This window comes from Neomonachus schauinslandi, chromosome 11, assembly GCF_002201575.2.
Source record: "Neomonachus schauinslandi chromosome 11, ASM220157v2, whole genome shotgun sequence".
Lineage (NCBI taxonomy): Eukaryota > Metazoa > Chordata > Mammalia > Carnivora > Phocidae > Neomonachus > Neomonachus schauinslandi.
Window position 1 is genome coordinate 52,633,045 of NC_058413.1, and position 21,554 is coordinate 52,654,598.

The window sequence follows — 21,554 nt, forward strand, 5'->3', positions numbered from 1 at the left end:
GTATGAGAGGGGGACCAGCTGTGACGTCCCCTAGCCACCTGTCCCATGCCCAGCACACACCTGTCCCCACCGACACATACACACTCCAGTCTGCGGGCCTCAATGATAAGCCTATCCTGACCAAAGAGACGGCTCCAGGGAAAATCCCTTCCTCCAGGAAGCCTTCTAGGGCTAATCCAAAGAAATAGAAGTTTTCTGATCTCTGCCTTTTCAGACACTGTCCCATCAACAGCACAATCAAGGTGTCTAGTGAGGGAAGGGGGGTGACCTTGGACCCCTTTCCATCTCCCAGCCCATGGAGCCCTTAGGCCCTGATTATGGAATCAGTGGTATTAGCCTCAGCCTCCAGCTCCATCATTTCAGAGTTGGGGTTTGAGCTGCCCCTGAGTCTGCAGTAAGGGAAAAGGTTCAACATTTATGATGCATCTGCTGTGCCTAAAGAACTTGGGAGAAAGGATGGGTGAATGGATGAATGGAGTGATAAAGTGCTTGCCTTATATGTATGTGATTCTCACCAGCCCAGAAGGCAAGCTTCCACCCTGAGCATGGTTCAAGGCCCGGAAAGGTTGCATTGCCTTGCTCATGGTCACACAGCAGAAAGTGGCAGAGTCTGGGACAGCACCAACCACTCCCAACCCTTGTCTGCCCCATACCTTCTCCTCTCTGGACCTACTTTCAGCCCTCCCACCCCCCAACCTCCATCATCCTGTCCCTCTCCAATGTCCCTGTGTCAATCACAAGGAATACCCTTAGCCCATCTTCTATACTTTGTGAAGGCTCTTCCCCCACCCCTGCTTGGGCGCTTGGTAAGAAAAATGAGAGAGAGAGGGTGGGGGGTGGCAGTCTGGGATCCCACTGCAGGCCCTGTCAGCCAGGCTCCCCACCTGCGTCACCAGCTTCCTGTGCCTACTCAGAGCTGCTCACCACCTGCAGGGCTCCCCACAGTGCCTGCACTGGGGTCCCTCCTTCATCCTTCCTTCCCATGCAGCAGCCCCCGCCCGCCTCTGCTCTAGGTCCCCTGCCTGGGATGGAGTGGGGGATGCAATTGGTGGGGTGCAGAACCTCATACCTGAGGAAGTAGGAGAGGACAGACTGTGTGAGTGGGAACCTAAGGGTTGTGGGGGCTCCGAGGGAGGGCATTGGGGAGGCTTCAAGAACTGGCACTGAAGTACGGGGAGGACACGAGGAGCTTGAAGAGAGGGGACGCTGCAGGCAGGGTTGTCCTGGCAGGGCTGGCTAGGAGGTGGCATGGGGATAGGAGGACCAGGGCAGGGGTAGGATCCACGGTGCCACAGGGGGAAGGACCTTGAGTGCAAGGTGAATGAATTGGACTTTAGCTTCATTGTACTGGGGATCCATGGCAGACTTTAGCATCTATGGACCAAAGATGGTGTTGAAGGTTAAGCTCTGGACGAAGTGCCCCCATCTAGGACTCCCACAGGACAGGGAGTTGAAAGAGGCTGGGGGCATGGTTCATTTGTGTATGGCTTACATAAACATGTTGGTATTTTACTGTTAGTAGATGGGGGAGGTTATCCTTCTTGTTCCTTCCACCTGGACCCATCTCTCAGGAGAAGGGAAGATTGGGACCCCTCTAGGGCTGTGGGGACAACCAGTTCCTGGGTTGGCAATCAGCCTGGTACCAACAGAGAGCTGGGAGACTGACTGAGAGCTTCAGAAGGCTGGAGACAGGGAAGTCCTCCTGTACCCACTGGGCCCCATCCCACCCCAGCGCGAGCTCCTGGGCTGCCTCAGCCCATCCCCAGCCAGCTTGTGCACAAGCCCACATACACTCTCCTGAAAACCCTCAGCACCCGCCCATACACTCACTTTCCCATGGAGTTACTCAGGCGTGTGAGCACACAGAGTATAGTTCCAGACTCAAAGACATCCACACACCCACACTCACAGCATATACACCATCCATGTGTGCACATTCATACCTGTACACAGGATACTTGGATTCACATATCCAAGAGCCATGCACACACTCCTGCCCCCCATATGGAAACATACAATCACCAGCACTCACACATGGCTTTTTGCTCATCCACAGGAACACACACCTACTCGTGCTAATCAGGGAGTGTGTCTGGGGCCCAGTGGGAACACTCAGTAGTTCAGTAGTGGGCACTGGGCCTGCAGAGAGGGTTGAAAGCCCAGCACAGCCCTCACACCCCTCACCCTCACCAAGTTCAACATGGCTAATTGCATGAACACCTCATCCTCATGTAAGGAGCTGGTGTGGCTGGCAGAACCAGAGGGAGGAATGGGCACAAATCATGCATCAAATGCCAGAGACCAGGGGCCGCCCACTCCTGGGACTTTTCATCCCAGAACTGAAGAATAGAGCTAAAGACTCTTTGCACACGAAGAATCTGCAGTCAAGGCACTTGAGCAGCAAGCCGCAGACGCGCAGCCCGCAGCCACTCAGCCCTGCACCTGGCCTGCATAGTCCTCAGAGAGCAGTCCACTGACCATGCATCCATCAGGCCCCAATAGTCCTTACAGGGCTCCCTGTTTCCTTGCCAGCATTTTCTATCATCTGCAATTCTATCCCCATTTGGCTCACTTGTTTGATGTCCGTCTCCCGACCCCTCCAGACTGCATGATCTGTGAAGGCAGGGGTCAGTCCCTGCTCCATTTGCAGCACCTAGCACACCATGCCTTGTGATGCCCAAGAAACAGGTCTTCGATTGTTGGATGGGTGGGAGGATGGATGGACAGATGGAAGGATGGATAAATGGATACCGAGAACAGAGACTCAGAGAAAGGAATGGGGCTTGTTGAGATTGGAGCTGGTGAGTCAGCCCTCCCCAAATATCTGCCCTGTGGCACCCCCTTTACCCTTTGTACCCTCTGCCTTCAGGATCTGGTTGCAGCTAGGAGGTCAGGGGCTGCCTGCACTGCCTCTGGAAGCATGTGAGATCCAGCGGGACACAGGATCTATCAGATGTGTATGCATGGGGAGAGGGTGTCCTGGGGAAGTGCATTTCTACCTGAGGCACAGGCTTGGAGGAGAGGCAGGCTGTGAATAATTTAAGTACATTTCAAGAGCTCTTAAAAAAAGAAGAAGAAGAAGAAGAACTGCCCCAGGTCTTTGAGGAGGTGGGCAGCTAGTTGTCGAGACCCTCTCCTGGCCGCCAGAGCCCCAGGTGGCATCTTGCTCAGCAGCGTGTACCCCACACCTCAGCCTCACCGGGATCACTCTTCTTCCAACCACCCTTCTCCCCACCCTGCCTTGGCTCATGCTGTTTACTCTGCCTAGAATATCCTTTTCCTTCGCTGCCTGTCGACCTCCTACCTATGCCCCAAAGTCCCACTCAAATGCTGCCTCCACGATGAGGCACCCCTTGGGGCTCCAGCCTCTGCCGCCAGAGCACCTGCTAGCAGCATTTATTTCATTTGGCCACTGGTAGTCTGAGGTTGTGCCTGCTTTCCCCCAGATGGAGCTTCTAGAAGGCACAAATGGGTCTCACTCCTCTCTGTGCCCCAGCACCCAGATGGATGGGTGCCCAGAGCAGGGTTTTGCCAGAGTGCGCTAAATTTAAGTAACGTCAGCCCCCTCCCCCTCGGCAGCACACAACACACATATACACACAGGCTTTTGTCCCTGCAGGTGAAGGCGGAAGCCTGGACCCCTGGCCCAACCTGAGCCAAGGTGAGCGGTCATGGCAGACATCCTCCTGTCCGCAAGATGAACAAACTCCAAAAGTCCTCCTACTCTTGCCAGAGTTGCTTCTCTTCTGACCTGGCCCTCACTGCCCCGCCACAGGAAATCCTTCTCAGGAACCTGGCACCCCCAGACTCTCCTCCCTCAACGGAGGTGGGCAACCGAGTTACCACCTCCCACTGCCCACCTCTGCACATTGCCCCTAGCCCTGCTCCTCTTCCAAGCCACCAGCTCTGGCACAGATTGGGACCAAAAGAGGGAGGGAAGCGGCGCTGAGAACTCTGTGCCAACAGCAGATCCGTCCCCTGCGGGAACAGAAGCTGGGGGTGGGGGAGCAGCTTGCAGGAGAAACCAGGGGGCCGCCGGCTCCCTCAGTCAGGCAGATGGGGCGCCGGGGAGACCAAGCCAAGCACTCCTTCCTTCCTCTCCTCTCCCTTCCTCTCCCCGCGGCCGCCCCCCCCCCTCCCACGGCCCTCCCTCGCCAGCAGCTCCGGAAAGGTCAGGCGCCTCCGAAACCTTTAATTCCGTTTTAATGAGCTCAGGAGGAGTCCCACGGGCGCACGAGGACCCCCTCTTCATCTGTCCGCGTCCCCGGGTCTGGGCCTTATTGAGGCTGTGGCTGCCTCGGTGAAGCCGACCCCCAATAATGGCCATTTGGGGGCGCCAACCCTCGGTTCCTAGGACAGGACAATGATTCTGAATGCCCGCCTCTGTATGGGAGAAGGGCCTGAAAGAGCGGCTGAACCAGCCCCGCTAGGCTCCGCCAAGCCCTGCCCGTGGCGCAGAAAGCCGGTGAGCTCCGCCAGGGGGCAGCAGAGGGCAGGGGGAGCCCCGGCCTGGGGTCCCAGCCTGACCGCCCACCGCCCCCCACCGCCCCGTCCCAGGCAGCGCATCCCCGCCTTGCCGCTGAAGGCCCTTCCCCTCCATCACCCCCTCCAGGCAGCCCGCCCATCCGCCCCAGCCTCAGCCCTGGGTCTGGATGCTTTCCCAGGCAGCCCCTCCCGGTGGGCCTCCTCTCATGCTCCTGAGCTCCAGCCACAGGAATCTGATTGGCCTTCCCACACTGTCTCTATTTGTCAGCGCCATGGCCATCCATCCTTCCTCGGGGTCTCTCGGGCCTTCTGTGGACACAGCCCCTCGGCCCCTAACCCAGCGGGGAGGATGCCAAAGAGGAAGCAAGGTCAGGGTTGCACTGATAGCTCCGATGGGGCTGAGAAGTGCAAGTGGAGCTTCTACACATCTCTGAATGGTGCTGACTGGGCTGATGACTTCGTCCTGCCCCTCCAAGGTAGGGCGGAGGGCTGCGGTGTGGGAGAAGCCCAGACTCCTTCCAGACCCCCATTTCCCGCACTCCAGCCCAGCTTGCTGCTCTACACACACACACCCCCCCCAGACAGGCTCCATCTGCTGTTCCTCCCTTGTTCCTCTCCCCGCCATCCCACCCCACACTGTTCTTACCAAGATGACGGCTGCCACAGCCCCAGCCTCCTTGTCCACCAGCGGCATGACCAGCACTGAGGGGGAGAGGGCAATGAGGTGGTCCTGCGGGGCCAACGAGGCTCAGAGGTACAGAGCCAAGCCCCAGGGAGGGAGACAAAGACACAGACAGAGAGGCTGGCACAGAGACACAGAGAGACCCAGAGACCCAGAGAGACAGGGGGTCCTGAGGCAGCAACAGAACAACCACAGCAATGTCCCCTGCATGGAAGGAAGCCCCCTCACTTCACAACTCTTCTGTGAGCCCCCCACCCAGCAACCCTGAGAGGGCAGGAAGCAGGTAAGGCTGAGCACCCCTATTTTACAGATTGGGAAACTGAGGTCCAGAAAGGGGAAGTGACTTGCCCAAGATCACACAGCAAGTCAGGTCTCCTGACTCCCAGTCTTGTGCATTTTCCACATCGAGACAGAGGACAGAGACCTAGAGAGACTGAGACATGAGGCAGAGAGACATGGCGGACAGGGGGCGTGGAGAGGAAGAGAAAGAAAAACAGAGACAGTGACAGAGAGAGCATGACAACACTGCAGGCCATCTAGCAACAGACACAAGCACACTGCGGCCACTGGCCCCGGAGCCCTAGTATGTGCCAGGCCCTTAACATGCGTCATCTCATTTGCTCCTCCTCAAAACACCCCCTCAAGGTAGGTTGTCTCATCCCCATTTTACAGATCAGGAAATTGAGGCTCAGAGAGGTTAGTAGCACCTTAGAGAGAGAATTAGTTGGAGGGATTGCTGGAGACACAGGGCAAGAGAAAGAAGGAGACAGAGATGAAGACAGGGATAGAAGACAGACGTGATCTAGGGAGCAGGGGCACAGTTCCCCCTGCCCCTGCCCAGGTCCCCGCCCTTACCTTGAGTGTCAGGAGCCAGTGGAGCCATGAGCCTGGCCAAGGCCTTCCCCGGCAGGTCCGCGGGGCACAGTCCGCTGCAGCCCAGCCGCTTCCGGGACAGCACAGCCTCTCTGAAAAGAGGACACCCTCCCACCTCTCAGTCCCTGGATCAAAAAGGAGCAGGCCCCGACCTGGGGACACCCAGCAGGCTGGACCCTGCACGTCTACAGGGATCTAGACAATTTGACCTGCCATAGGGTGGACATGAGATAAAAGAGATGGGAACCCTGGCCCGCCATGCAGAGGGGCAGGCAGCCACAGTCTGGCCTCTGGTGCCCCTTGCAGGAACCCTGGGGCCCAGCGCAGGTCCACCAGAGCGAGTAAAGCAAGGGCTCAGAGCTAGGCTGCCTATGTTAAATCCTGCTGTGGCTACTACTCAACCTTGGGCAAGTGATCTACCTCTCTGAGCCTCCCAGGGAGAAAGAGTGTGGAGGAGAGTAGAATCCTAACCATCTCCATCCTCAGAAAGCCATTCTATATACCTGAAACTAGTATAATACTGTGTGTCAACTATAAAAAGGAAAAGGAAACATTCTAGAGCAACTTGTGGTGTTAAGCACAGGAGGACTCCAGAGGTAGTTGTTGTAACTAAAGTTCATCCTACATTCCCTATGTGCCATGCACAGTCCAAGCAACACACATAGTTTAACTCAGAATTCCCCACAATCCCATGAATTCAATATTATCATCATTTCCATTTTCAGGTGGAGGTTAAGAACCTATCCAAGGTCCCATGGTTAATAAGTGGTAGAGTCAGGATTTGAACTCAGGCAGTTGGCACCAGAGCCCACACTCTTTAACTAGTGTGCTTGAACCTTCCTGAAGACTTGAGGGGGTATGAGCTTCCAATGGGATTGGTATGAATGGGCATAGGTGTGATGGAGGGGCAGGGAGGGGAGGTGGTGTAGGAAGAATGAGTTTCTATCTGCCCTCACCACACATACTACCTACCTTTCCCCTGGCCTCTAGCTCTTCCTGCTTAATTAAGTGCCTGATTTTTCACCAACTGTCCCTCCCCGATGATTAATTGTCCTGGGTTCCTCATCCCTCATGCTGCCTCCACTTAATTGTGTTTGTAGGAACTGCCTGGCCTGATGAGAGGAGAAGCCCGGGGGGCTGGGACGCCAGTGTGTGCATGTGGGGTCACTAAGGGGAGCCAAGCAAAGGCCAGATGAGGAAAAGAGAGGGGGTTGGCCTCCAAGTCTCCGGATCGGGAGATCACAGCCTCTAGAGAAATCAAAGACAAAGAGGCTGGGCATCTTGGTAAAGGTCATGCAGCATTCTGAACTGGATCCATTCACTCTTGGCCTCTTGATTCAGAATCTACAAGAACCAGTGGTGTCTCCTACCTTCTAGCCCTCACACCCTGGACCATGAGGCTCCATGCTGTCCAACTGTGCCAAACACCCCAGGAGGGAATAGGAATCTAGGGGGGCAGGAGGGCAATGCAGCCACATTTCCTGATGACCAAATTGCTAAAGACTGGGGCTTCCTGGAGGCAGGGGCCCGCCTTGGTGACCCTCAGCCAAACCCCCTCTTGTTGAACCCATCCAGCCACTTGGCCTCCTGTAGTCTGGTTATTGGGCAACCACAAGGTGGCGCTAATCTCTATGCTGCTGGTCAGTAAGCTTGGCAGCTTCTTCCCACTGACCCCTCACTCCCCCTTTCCCACCCTCCCACCCCCCTGGGCAGACCAGAAGCTGCCTTGGCCTCACACCCCATCCCACCCCATCTCGGGAGCCTGAGAGAGGAGTCTGCCTTCAGCCTTTCTTCTGCACAAAACTCCCTCTGTTCTTATGGCCCCATGACTCTCCAGCCCCACTCTCATGAGCTCTAGACCCCTGATACCCAAAGGCCTCCTGGAAGCCTGTCCTGGATGTCCCTGACATAGTCAAAGGCACCCAGTCCCAACCTGAACTTGTTCTCTCCACCACACAAAGAGGCACAACCACCTACCTGGTCCCTTGTAGCTTGTCCACAAACTGTCCCAGCTACCTCCCTCTTCCTCACCTCCCCCATCCAATGGGTGAATCACCTCCCATGCATCTCTCACAACTGTCTGGCATGGAATTAGTGTCGGAGAAGGCTTCCTGGAGGACACGATGCTGAGTTGGGTCCTAAAGAACATGCAGAGGTGGGCACCTGGGTGGCTCAATTGGTTAAGCAACCACCTTCGGCTCGGGTCATGATCCCGAGGTCCTGGGATCGAGTCCCGCATTGGGCTCCTCCTGCTCTGTGGGGAGCCTGCTTCTCCCTCTCCCTCTGTCTGCCACTCTCCCTGCTTGTGCTCTCTCTCTCTTTCTCTCTCTGTCAAATAAAAAAATAAAATCTTTAGGAAAAAAAAAGAACATGCAGAGGTTATCAAGGCAGACCGGAAGGGATGTGCAAGCAGGAGGAACCGCATGTGTCGAGGCTCAGAGGAGAGAAAGAACGTGTGTCTGCTGGATGGCCTGACTGCAAGGAGGTTAGTGTGGCTGGACAGCAGGGAGCAAGGCTGAAGAGGGCCCTGAGGAGCTGGGCATGATCCTGATGGCAGTGGGAGCCTCAGGACGGACTTGATAGGGGACGGTGAAGGTCACATTTGCTTTCAGCCTGATCGCTTTAGCTGCTGGGTAAAACTCTCACTGGAGAGGGAGAATCTAAGAGACTGGAAACGTCCTGACAGTGAGGGCCTCTAGTCTCAGTTGTCCCTGGACCAATGAGGAGAGGCTGGGCTGGGGCAGATCAACTTGACTGAGCCCAGATCTCTCACAGAGCACTGGGGGGGCCCGAGGGGCCTAAACCCTCAGGAGTCCCCACACCTTGGCACCTTGCTCTGCAACCTGCCCTCCCCGGCCCGGCCACAACCCACAGTCCAGGCAGGTCTGTGCTAGGCCATGCTCACCCCAGCCCATGCCCAAGCAAGCCCTTTTCTTCTGCTGCACCTTTCCCAGGACTGTCGTCCTCCTGGAGGTTTTAAAGACACCCACAGACTGGAAGGCCAAGGGAAATGCCCAGGCTGAGTCTCCCCAACCCAGATGGGGGTGGGGGCTTTACACGCACACCCCAGTGGTTCCTCCCTCAACTTAGGACCCTCTGTCCTGCCTCATCTCCCCTCCTGACTCCTCCGTCCTCCTACCCCAGCTGCCAGGCTGATGGTGGGGGGTGAGGGACTCCACGCCCAGGGACCAGCTGTCCAGGTTGCAGGCTAATGACCCAGCCCTGGTGCCTGGGTGGTCATGGCTGCCCCAGTGACGATGAAGACAGATGGGCACAGAGTGGGGAGAGGAACGGGCGTGGACTTTATGACGGTTCCATCCCTTTAACAATTATTTGTTTAGTGGCAAGAGTAGAGAAAAAGGCTCTCTGTTGGGAGGGTCAATGGCCTGGAAAGAGCTGAGTGCCCAGGCCCCCTTCCACTTCTATGAGCCCCTTCTTTGGTGAGCCCCCCCACCCCCACCCCCCACCCCCCAGAGTCTCAATCTCGCTCTGACTTTTCATCTCTCTTGGAGACAAATTATGATTCAGGCCAGGACCTGGACCCTCCTCTCCCCTTCCCTTTCCCCTTCCCTCTCCCAGAATGTGAGACTCCAGAGAACAGACTATTCCCTGTGTCCCTGATACAAATCAGAGGAGCACACAGATTCTGCAGTGCAAGGGGACCAGGTCAGCTCTGAGGAAGAAATTTCTCAAGGTTGGGCCCTGGGACCCCCAAACGGTAGCGGAGGGACAAGCAGCTGGGCTGCTGTGGGCGATGGTGTCCCCGTGGCAGCTGAAAGGCCCCAAACTTCGCTGCAACCAGCAGCCGGTAATGAGAGGCTTCAAGATCCAGGAGACACAATAAGAGGAGGAAGGCGGCAGGGCTGAGGACTGAAATAGGCTGGGAGATTGAAGGGGCACCAGCATGAGGGAGACGAAGATTTCCCGGAAGGCCCTCCTGCAGGCAGCCTTCCAGGAGCCTCTCCCCTCCAGCCCCTGGAATTCGGAGCTGGACCAGCCCTCACACACTGCAGTGTTCCATCTTGCTGTCTCCCAGGAGCCCACAGAGGCCCAGAGCGATTCCTTGGCCTGGGGTCGTAGCCACGCCCTCCTGGGTCCCAGGTCTCCCGACTCCCAGCCCACGGTTCTTCTGGTGGAAAGACTCATCCCTGAGGGAGGCCACCACGGCCCAGACACCTTTTCTGGAAACCGGATCCCGTATGGAGCAGGCCTCCTAGAGCGCCTCCGGCTGGGCCTCGGGAGATCAGGGAAATGTGGCTGGTTGAGATGGAGCCGCACAGGGAAGGACTCCGCTCAGGAGAAGAGGGCATGAGCCAGCATGAGGGGGTAGGGAACCCAAAACACACCGTGGGGATGAGACTGGGCACCTGCGAGCCCACGGAGGGGAGGGGGCAGTGGCAGGAGGGGCCTCTCCATCCCCCCTGCGCTGTCTCCCCTGCCACCCTCATACCATGCTAAGCCTGTCCTCTTCCTCCCGGGGCCTTATCTGTCTTTATGCCCCACCTCTATTCACACCTGTGCCGTTTCCCAGCCCTGCCAACCCTCCAGGGTTTCCTGGAGCGGTGCCCCCTCCACTGGGCACAGCCAGAGCCTTGGGCTCCACCTTAGCCTGAGGCAGCTCCCCCGTCTCCTGCTGGGGCCAGAATCACAGAGGTCACCGTTCGAAGGACCCTGTACCCAGCCTCACCCATTTTATAGAAAGAGACTGAAGCCGGAAGGGAAGTATTTTTCTCAAGGGGTATGGCAGAGCACAGATTTCAGAAGAGAGGAAGGACCTAAACCTTCACCCCTAATCCTTGCTGGCCTGAATGAGCTTTGATCACTGTGTCCCCGGGACACGGGCTGCCTCACACCTCTTGCCCCTTGCTAGCCTCTTCCTGGGATTTGAGCCCTGTATCCTAGCAGGTACTCACCTCCCCATCTCCACTGAACTCTGAGCTGATTGCATTGGAACATTCTCTTTTAATTGCCTTTTTTTCTTCCTTATCTTTTCCAAAAGCTTTACTGAATCTGAAGGTGGGGGCGGTGGTTGGGGGATCCTGAGAGGTGCAGATCTGAGACCTCTCCAAGATGCCTGACCGAAGACACCCCCTCCCACCCCTCCTCACAGCAGAAAGCCTCAGGGGAGCATTCTCGGGCTCAGAAGGGGCAGAGCACACCCAGCAGGATGCTCCCCTCCTGCCATCTGAGCCCAAGGTCCTGCGTCCCTCTCCCAGGAAGGCCTTCCCCAGCCACTTGAAGGAAACTTCCTGGATGGAGCAAGCTTATATGAAGCAAAGCTCTTAGCAGTAGGGCTGCTGGCTCCGAGGAGGAACGGGGATATAATAAGCATTCTTTTCCTTAAGATTCCGAAGACCTGCCAGGCCTATCCTGCCATCTTACAGATGGGACGGTGGCAACCAGAGAAGGGCACGGCTGGCTTGGTTCACACAGTCCTCGAGGGAAGGAGTTGTCAGGAGATGCTGAAGGGGAGAGTGTCACCCGCCACCCATCCCCTAGGGGAACCAAATGGGAGAACAGGAGGTGAGAAGGCTCTGGGTTGTTGGAGAGGCACCAGCCGCTCCCAGGGGGAAGGGTTGGAAAGAGGCCAGCATCCTGGAATTCAGGGTCCCAAGTGCCGGGAGGGGCCTCAAGACCACCAGCATCCCCAGCACCAGGACCTCTAGCAGCCGCAAACAGCAATTCTTTCCACCAGCTCTGTGAAAGGGGAGTGTCTTGCCGGCCTCAGCCACTACCTGAAAAAGCCATATTCCTGGACGACTTGGCCTGTAGGAAAAGCCGTCCCCCGGGGACTGGAGTGCTGCCTTCTAGTAACACCCCCACTGGTGCCCACTCAGCCCTCAGCTCCCGACCCAGCTCCCTGGGCCCACGCTGGCCCTGCGGTGCCGAGAAGGCAGTGGCCATGTCCTCTGCGGCCTGACCTCCTCTGGACCAGCACTCCTGCCTGTCAACACTTTCTCATCTGACGAGTTCCATTTCCCCTGACTGTCCCCTGAATGGCCAGGAGCCAGGAGACGGTGTCCCAGGCCTGGCTCTGTCTCACACCAGGTATGTGGCCTTGGACACGTCTCATGATGGAAGATAAGGAGGCGGAATTCAATAGGCTCAGAAGTATCAGGGGACCATAGAGCACCGGGAGCCCTCTGTGCCTCGTGTCAGGGATTCCAACATTCCATCCTGACAAAACCAAAACCAGATACTTAGCGTTTCTAATGGATGCAGTTTTAAGTGCTTTACTTGTGTTAAACTCATCTAATCCTTGAAACAAGCCTACGGGATAAGTAACTAATCATCATTGCCATTTACAAAACGAGAACCCTGAGGCCCAGAGAGGCTGAGTGCCTTGCCCTAGGTTATACAGCTAGTAAAAGGGAAGTGGGATTTGAACCCAGGCACTTGGGCTCAGAACCCACAGCAGGACACCTGTCTCTGATCTCTCTGCTCTCAGACGCCAGGTTCACACCATGTGTTCCCACAGGTCCAGCATTCTGTGATGCGGTGAGAACCTCCCCAGCAGTTCTCAGAGCCTGCTGGGGGTCTAATGATAAGCTGTAGCTCCGACCTTCTGAGACTGGGCTCTGAGGAGGCTGCTGCAATTCAGAAGAGCTCTCTAGGTTTCTAGAAGAAAACCTGCCAGTGGGCACTTGCCCTGTGCTGTCCACTGCCCCAACACAACACGAGAAAAGACATTGGTTCTCCCCTCTATGGGGAGTCAGTGACCCAGCCAAGTGGGTCCAGTGACCCAGCTGGCAGGGAAGCTGAGGTCAAGGGCAGTTGGGGAAAGTCAGACTGGATGACTTTGGAAGGTCTCCCAGGCCTGAGATCCTCGATTGCAGGAGAGGCAATAGGGTACAGAATGGCTCACCGGACTTTCCCCTCCTGCGGCAGCTCGTGGGGGGGGTCCTCACACACCAGCCGGGACTCCCCATCCAGCAGGTAGGTGTAGACAGTCTCCTAGGACAGAAGGTGCTCGTGAGATCCTGCGGAGAGCCCTCCCAGCTGCCTTGTCCCAGTGCAGACGCGGATCTGGGTGACAAGGTCACAGATCCTCTCTTAGTGGGCTCAAGCATTTGTTTTTACTCCCCAGGTGATTCTAACTTGCTGCCAGGGTGGGAAAACTTTATGAACTTACACCTCAGCCTCTCTCTTGGAGGGGTTCTGGGCAGCCATGAGCCACCTGCTGGCTTTCCTTGTCTATCACCCCAAATCTAAGGTGCTGGGGAGAGAGTCTAAAGGGCTGAAAGTGCAGACAAATCCCACCCACCATCCACCCCAAGATATTTCCCTGCTGTGACTCCAGCCTCAGCAAACCGTAAGAGTGGTCCATTCAGGGCTGTATGGTAGGAGGGGCTCAGAATGCCCTGGAAGCTTCCCCCCTACCTCAGAGACACAAACAATTCTACAAGAAACCACACACTGTGACTGAAGCCAGAAGGACTCCCTGGAGGAAGTGATCTTGAAGCTGTAACTGCAGTGAAAATTAGACACATTTGGGGAATGGGTGAGGCATAGAAGAATGGCTTCTGGGCCTGGGCCGAGTCGCAGATAAGCAGTGTAAAGAGCACAGAGCATTTATGGAGCTGACAGTGGAGGCAGGGGGCACAGGAGGTGGCCTTGGGGTCAGCAGGGCCTAGAAACAGCTGGGGAGGAGGCTGCTGTGAGCCCTGAGAGAGGAGAGCAGGTGCGTATTTTGGAATGATTGCTCCCTAGAGTGAGATCAAAGCTCTCTTCAAAGCTTTGTCAAGTCTTCAGCTTGTCAATGTGCCTTCCCCAAGGGCCCAGAGCAGTCTTGGCCTCGGTTCCAGGCCACGTCTTGGCAGAAGCGGTTGCCCTCACTGACCCATGGGTGAAAAGCCACATCCCCTCCAAGCAGGACTGGCCGCCCGAGGGATCCATAACCAACTCCCAATAGCACAGCCTCAGCGGGCGCCCCCCGGCCCCACACTCTGGGAGGGAGGGAGACACAGAGACCAGCGCTGCCCAGCTGGGGGCCCCCACATGCCCAGCTAGGTATCCTGAGGGACACTGTTTTCTTGGGAGGGCGAGGGAGGACTCGCCTCTCTGCTGATGCTATCAGGGAGGGCTTCTGGAGGAGGTGACATTGGAGCTGGGTGTTGAAGGCCCACCCCCGGTATGCATGGAATCCAGTCGAAGCCCTTGCCCTTCGACCACTGTGAGTGTCCACAATCCTGCCAGCCACTCTTGCTGTCTTTGGCTGCCCCTGCCCTCCCAGCCCCAGGAGTTGTTTCAGTCCTACTGCCAGAGAATGTGAGCCAGTTCATTGGTGGTGTGGGCTGAGGATGATAGGGCCTGAGAGCAGTGAGAGGGGCAGGCACAGGTCAGGCCTGGAGGCCCCCTGTCCTTCAGGGGAAGGGTCTAGGCGGGGAGGTCAGGGATGGAGAAATCAGTGGGAGGGAGGCCTCTCCTCCTTCTGGTCCTCCAGCCCTTGCCGCAGCCTGGGAGGGGCCTGAGGGATCTGGCCCAAAGAGGTTAAGAGACCCCCCACCCCAGCACCCAGGCTCACACGGAAAGCCTGGCCCTGGCAGAGAGAGGCGGCTACACTGGGCTTGGGGAGGCGGGGAGGACAGATCCTCATCACTTCCGGATGTCCCTCTGCCTCCCACCCCCTCACTCTCAGCCCTCTGGGTTAAAATTAGCTGAGTTTATTGGAGAGAAGGAGGGAGCCATCGCAGACACATCAGCACCATCTGCATTCGGGCCCGCCTGCCACAATGGGTGCTGATGAGGAAGCCAGGTGCTGGCGGCTCTCCTCGCTGAGGGGGGTGTGGAGACCCCTCCCCCCTCCCTCTCCCTCCTTTCTCTGGGGACAGAGCAGGTCTCCCATCTCCCCCCACTCCGTGGGGGCAGACTGGAACCCTGCCACTCCTCCCTCCAACTCCCCGGGGGCAGAGCAGACGCCTCCCATCTCCCCGCCTTCCAAATCCCTGGGGACAGAGAAGACTCTCCCATCTCCCCTCCCTTCTCTGGGGGCAGAGCAGATCTCCCATCTCCCCCCACTTCCAGAGGGCAGGCCAGACCCCTCCCATCTTCCCCACCTCCATTCCCTGGGGGGCAGAGCAGACCCTCTCATCTCCCCTCCCTTCTCAGGGGGCAGACAGTCTCATTTCCTCACCCTTCCCTAGGGGCAGAGCAGACCCTTCCCATCAACCCTCCCCCCACTCCCTGTGGGCCCTCGAGACTCCCTCATTCCCTGGAGGCAGAGAAGACCTCCAATCTCCCCCCACTCCCTGTGGGCAGTTGAGACCTCTCATCTACCCGCCCCTCACTGGGGGCAGATCACACTTCCCGTGTGGATGGGGTGAGGAGGGACCCCTCCTGGAGAGGGGGTGTGCTGAGACCCTCCGTTCAACCAGCTCCCCAAAGTCAGGGCTCCCTCCCTTAGCTCATACAGGTCTCTTGGATGAGCTAAGGTAAACATGTCCCACTGTCCCAGGAACCTGATCGCCTGGACCACAGCTGTCTTCCAAGCCCCCAGCTCTGGGGACACAATTAATCCAGTTCAGGGCATCTATACTAACACAACCACCAGGAAGCCTGCCTGGGAAGACCTAACTAGTCACCTACTCCTTAGCCCTCCCAGGGCAGCCCCAGTGGCCACAGAAGGCCCCAGGACAGCCTTGTAGATGCTGACCTGCCAACCTCCCCACCCCCTTCCTTTCCAGATGTTTCTCCATCCCAGGCCAGATGTTGCCTCAGCCCTGTCCTTCTCTGGGAGGATTTATTTTTGGGCTCCAACACACCACCCACTTCCTACCAATTTCACGCTCAATAAAGCTCACTCATCAGCCCTCCTCCTGGGCTCTGAACTTCTAGAAGGTTTGAGAAGGCAGAGCTGAGGAGAGAGAATGGAGATGCTTAGGTGCCAAGCCCCATTTGTCCCTGTCATGCTGTGTGACCTTGGGTGAGGCACCCCCCCTCTCTGGGCCTCTGGAGGTTCATTAATCAAGCAGATTCAGATATGGTAGACTTGCAGGGGTGGGGGTGGCGAGTTGGGTGGTGAGGGGTGTCACATTTTGGCAGAGGCTGCCCTTGGCTGGTGTCTAGAGTAGGGAAGAGGAGATTCCAGGCTATGGGGACCCAGATGAGGCATCTCCCCCTCCAGGAAGTCTTCCTTTGGCGGGTTCAGATCCCCCCACCAGGCTGACAGCTGCTTCAGGTCTCAGGGGCAGTTTGCTCGTCCTACTGCCTAAGGGGTGAGCAGCGGCCAACGGAGCCAGGTTGAGGAATGGCCTGGGGCAGCTTACCAGGGCCACAGGCCCCTCACCAAGGCACTCTGGGCCCAGACAACGAAGGGGGCCAGGTGACCATGGGCCCAAGCAGCCACCCTCCACCTGCCCCCGATCTGCAGTCATCCGTGGTGTTGGGATAGGTCAGAGAGAAGCCTGAAGTTTTCTAGAGGTCATCTTGTCCAGCCTCCTGTCTCCAGGCACTTTACCTTCACACAGACTCATTCAACAAAGCTATGCCTCTCACTCCAGCTCTTCTTGGACTTGGCATCAAGGAAGTTCTTCTGCATGTCTACCCTCAACCTCTTCTGCTACATATTCCAAAGCCCACTTGACTCCACTATGTTCTAGCTATTATCCTAGGGGAATCCTTTCCATTATTCGAGACATGATCTTTCCAGTTAAGCTCTAAGTCCCCTTCTGTCTCTGACATTCCAGAATTCCTATGTAAGTTCATTCTTTGGGACTTAGCTTCAGCCCTTCTCTTTCAGGACCCCCTCTCAGAACACTTATCCAAAACCGTCGCTTTCCTACGAGAGCCCTCTGGGCAGGGACCCTGCCTCTTCCTTCCTTCTCAACACTGTGTGAGGCTCCTTGCCCAGCAAGGAGCTGGGCAAAGGTTTGGGGGGTGGGGGGAAACATGGGGCAAGGCACCTACCACTTTGGGGAGCACGGCCGAGAGGGCCTCCTTGACAGCCCGCTGGAAGCCCGCAATGTGGATGACGGAGCCCAGACTCAGCAAAGCATCCTGGAAGAGAGGAAAGGGCAGTGAGGGCTTTTCCCAGGCAGGCCAGGACAGCCCCATCTGCCCAGGCAGCTACGAGTACAAACTCCCCACTTAAACCAGAGCCCAAGGCTCTCAGACACTTGAATCCCAGCATCTTAAAATCTCAGAATCCAACAAGTCTTAAGGCCCTAATGTGTCCAAGTCCACTCATCTTAGTGATGGGGAAAGGCGGCTCAGAGAAGGGTCAGGGGCTTAGCAAAGTGCTCACAGTAAGTCAAGAGGTCAAGTCTAGATTAGCCCCCAGGCCTCTTGTTCTTTAGCCAAGAAAACTCTGGCATAGCAGGGAAAGCACAACCTTCCATATTAAAACAAAGCAAAATAAACAAGCAAAAAACCCCCCAATTTGTATCCTGGGTTGGGAGTAGCAAGAGTCCAAGGGGTACATGAGCCCACAAGGTGGGAGAAACAGAGTTGGGCCAGCCCCTGGCAAGATAGAGGAGGAAGGAGAATTCAGCCTTGACTGCCTCACAGCCTTCACATCCCAGGAACAGGCCTTGTCCTTGGAGAGCCAGAACAGAGACAAAAAAGGTCCATGCTTCTCACTCTATTAACTTGGCTGAGCCACAGGGATCAAAAAGAAAGGTAATGGAACAGGGGATCCGGGGCCAAGGCAGGCTCATGACTCATACGGTCCACTCAGCCATGCCCTCCCGCTAGCCCTTGAAGTTCTTTTCTGGGATGGCCGGGTCTGTGTTCAAAAAGCAAAATGATTAACCATAGGAGGAAGGAGACATGGCTTGGCCCCCGTTCATGTAAAAATGTTATGAGGTTGAGAATCTTAGTGAACCACAAGTGCTGCATGAGCCCACAGTGTCTGTGTGGCTGGTAATAATTAAAATGCTGAAACTGCAGGCCATATTAATAAAGATCTGTTAACCCGAATAGGGAAGATGACAGTTCCGCCACTTCTGTAGGTGGATTAGATCATCCCCAGTGCATTGTATCCCAAGTAAGGACAAGATGAGACCCATTCACAGGTAACCCATGTAAAGAGGGAACTAGAAACCAAGTCTTGCATGTGGCTGAGACCAGAGAACCTGGGGGTGCCCAGCCTACAGCAGAGCAGACCCATGGGTCTCCATCTTTGGCTCCAATCTCTCAGGCTCTCCTGAGCAGCAAGACAGGACTCTGTGGCCCCAGGGACAGGCTGGAGACCAACAGGTTTGAAGGACGCTGGCCCTGGCCCAGTGGGATGAAGGACCTTTTTCTAGGCAGAGCCACACCACATAGGCAGAGGCCACCAGGAGAGAGGGAGGAGGTGAGCTGCCTGTCCCTAGGGGTGGGCAAGAAAGGACTCAGGGCCCATTTTTCAGAGAGGCCACCAAGAGGAGTCCTGCGCTGGGATCCAGGAGAAGCCTGGAGTCCAGGCTTCAGCTACAATATTCGGCCATGCATCTTCTTGGCTTTGGTCTTCCCCCTCATCGCTGCTGCCTCCGAGTCCTGTGTTCCCAGGAGTGGGCGGCAGCAGCGGACTTTCTCCCCGAATGCTCACTTGCCATTGTTCTCCCCAAACCCCAGCCTCCCTCCGGCCCCTCCCGCTGCCCAAGGATGAAGACACATTTTAGTCACGGAGATAAGTCTCTGCCCTTGGACATCAGAAGCTGCTAATTCCAAACATTAGAATCCCCCCATTGGATTAATTGTCCTTTAACACTTAGGCACTCCTGATCACAGTTCACACCCCCAGCACGCGCTACACTGGGCCACAGAGCCACAGACCTTCGCCTCTCCACAGAAGCGCCCAGCACACCTGCAGAACGCCCCCCACCCCCCCCCCCCACCCCCACCACCCCCCACCCAGGCGCACACAGAGGTTCATACAGGGGCAGCCATTTCCTTCTGGATTCACAGGGCCAGGGCTCAGAAGCCTGTCCTTCACTGGAATTGGTGGGTGCCTGTCAGACCTTTGTTCAGATGGGTCAGCTTTCTGTGACTTTTCAGACTAAGGGCAGGACAAAGGTGGGGATGGGAGGACAGCTGTGCAGACAGTATACACGTGGACTACTGTGGCCTTTTGAGGTCAATTCTGCAGACTAAGAGGGGAGAAAGAGCTCACGTCCCAAATAATCCCCCAATTTAGTCTGCCCACTCAGGCTCCTCAGGCTGAGGCTCCCAGGTCAGGGCCTCAGAAGGTAGTGCTGGTTTAGGTCTGTTCCTGCCTGGCAGAGGGGGGTGGCTGGGGGGTAGGCAAGCTGAGCCCTGGGGTTCTTGGGCTCCGGTGGAGTCTGATGTGTGTATGCTGTGGAAGTTGGAGAAGAGGGGCCAAGGTGATGGAGTGAGCTCTGCTGAGGGGCGAGGCTTGAGACAGCTAAGTCTCCTCATTTGACAGATGAGGAGACCGAGAGTCAAAGAGAAGCAATGTCCCATTTATGGTCAGCCAGCGAGTCAGGCAGAGCCGGTCCGCAGCCCAGGTCTCTGCATCTCCAGCCCCTGTCTGCCCCCAGCTCCCTCCCCAGGGGCCTTAGAGAGGACAGTCTGTCCTTTGCTCCAATTGGTGGGCTCCTCTACCTGCCCTTTACTTGGATTGGGGGCTGCCCTGACCTGTCCTTTACTGGAATTGGTGGGTGCCTGTCTGGCCTTTGTTCGGATTGGTCAGCTTTCTGTGACTTTTCAGACTAAGGGCAGGACGAAGGTGGGGACTGGGTTGGGGGGGACAGGAAAGGAAACTTGAGGAGAGTCGGAGCAGCGGCAGAAAGGGGCTTCACAGCCTTGCCCAGCGCGGGCTGGAAGCAGTCATGGCCAATGAAGCCCGAGGCTCCCTGCTTGGCATCCTTCTGCCTATCCCCCTCCTGGCCCAGCCCTGCCCCGCCTGCCCCAGGAGTGGGGGTGTGGGGGGCAGGAACTGTAGCTGGGAAGACCACTCTCATACCTCACTCTCATAGGGGCCTTCAAGCCCTGAATCTTCCCCAGATCTCAAAGCAACTTCACCTCCACTGCATCAGCTCAGGAAGGAAATAGCTCAGATCCCAAAGCCCATGATGTGGGCACGCAGAGAGCAGAGTGGCTGCCTCCATGAAGGGAGAAGGGAATCGGTGGGAGCAGCTGAGAATGAGCATGCCTCTGTTCAACATACATGCACACACTGTCACACAAACGTGCACACACATAGAAACACAACCATATATACAATGCACACACACAAATACATACTTAGGCATGAGTACACACACACACACACACATATACACAGCCCAGGCTCAGACTGGGGTGAAGGAGGTCACATTTCCTGCCCTCTCAGTTTTTTCGAACAAACATCAGTATAAATATCAACATAACAACGAGGCAATTTCCCAGACCCCAGGGGAGAATATGTGGTATGTAGAAAAGAGTGGCAATTTCCAGGCCTGTCCCAGACTGATGACAGAAACTCTGTGACCTTAACAGGCCCCTTTCCTCTTCTGGATCTCAGTATCCTCGTTAGTAAAAATGGGTCCTTCCAGCTCTGCAACAGATAGTTCTATGGTTCTGTGGTTTAATTCAGTGAGGATGGCTGGCTGGCTGGCTGGCTGGAGACTTCCTGCTTTCCCTGGCTCTCTACCTGAAGCTCTGTGGTTGGAGAGAGGGCCGGTCAGCACCATAGACAGTGCCTCTCCCCCCCCCCCCCCCCCCCGCCCCGCCCCCCAGCACTGACTCCAGGTACCAAGAAAGGGGAGTCTGTTAGGAGTCAGGGCTCCTCTGAAGCCAGTCCTGTGGATAGATCAGCATTTCTGCACTTGTTTGGGGAGAGGAAGGGTCTAGACTAAATTACTTCTAACTCCCTCTTAATGCTTAGGATTGTATGAAGCCAGAGACCTTGGCCTTAGTTCTTCTGGTGCTACCGGTGCAGGGACTGATGCCCATCTTGAGGGTCAGGGTCACTGTCACAAACTGCCCTCCTGTCTTGTCTTCATGAGTCTCTATGTCTTTTCCCACCTCTTTAAACCCTCCTATTGCTCTGCCCACTGCCTGAAACCTAGAGCTCACCCCTCCCTTTCTGGAAGGAAGCCTCACAGTGCCCCTGTTGGTGGCCTAGAAGAAGGTAGTAACATCAAACCCAATGGTCAAGTCCTCCCAAGACTCAAGCTGTATTACTGGGACTGGCCATATGGACTGAGTCATCCAACTCTGCTTGTGCTGAGTCTCCTGGGTGGCCTGGGGGGTCTCTCTGTGGGCCTCGGTGTCCCCTTCTCTGAAACTTGGGTGTCCCTCAAGATCTCCAGGGTCTTGGAGCCCCTCTCTGCCTCTATTCCTCTTCCCTTCCCTTCCCTCTGGGCTGTGTGTCTCTCTCAGGCCCTGTCTCTCCCAACCTCTCCAAGTGGATCTCTCTTCTCTCCATGCCTCCCTTAGTTGATGCCCAGCTCTGTCACAGGCTGCTTTCCTGTCATGTCTCCATGAGTCTCAATGTCTTTTCCCACCCCTAATCCTCTCTCCTCTCAGCTGGCTTCTCTCCCATCTCTCTCCTTCACACTCCACCCCCACCCACTCTTATCTCTCCTGTCCA

At 56.4% G+C, this 21,554-nt stretch overlaps 1 protein-coding gene across 1 annotated transcript in view; it reads right to left on the reverse strand.

Moving 5' to 3' along the window:
* Positions 1 to 21,554, reverse strand: part of PDE2A (phosphodiesterase 2A) — a 90,363-nt gene that overhangs the window by 14,579 nt on the left and 54,230 nt on the right. The window contains exons 3-6 of the mRNA XM_021704597.2: positions 16,946 to 17,035; positions 12,906 to 12,994; positions 6,023 to 6,132; positions 5,132 to 5,187 (exon numbers count right to left, since the gene is read on the reverse strand). Of these exons, the coding sequence (XP_021560272.2) occupies positions 5,132 to 5,187; positions 6,023 to 6,132; positions 12,906 to 12,994; positions 16,946 to 17,035 (345 nt within the window). The remainder of the gene's footprint in view (positions 1 to 5,131; positions 5,188 to 6,022; positions 6,133 to 12,905; positions 12,995 to 16,945; positions 17,036 to 21,554) is intronic.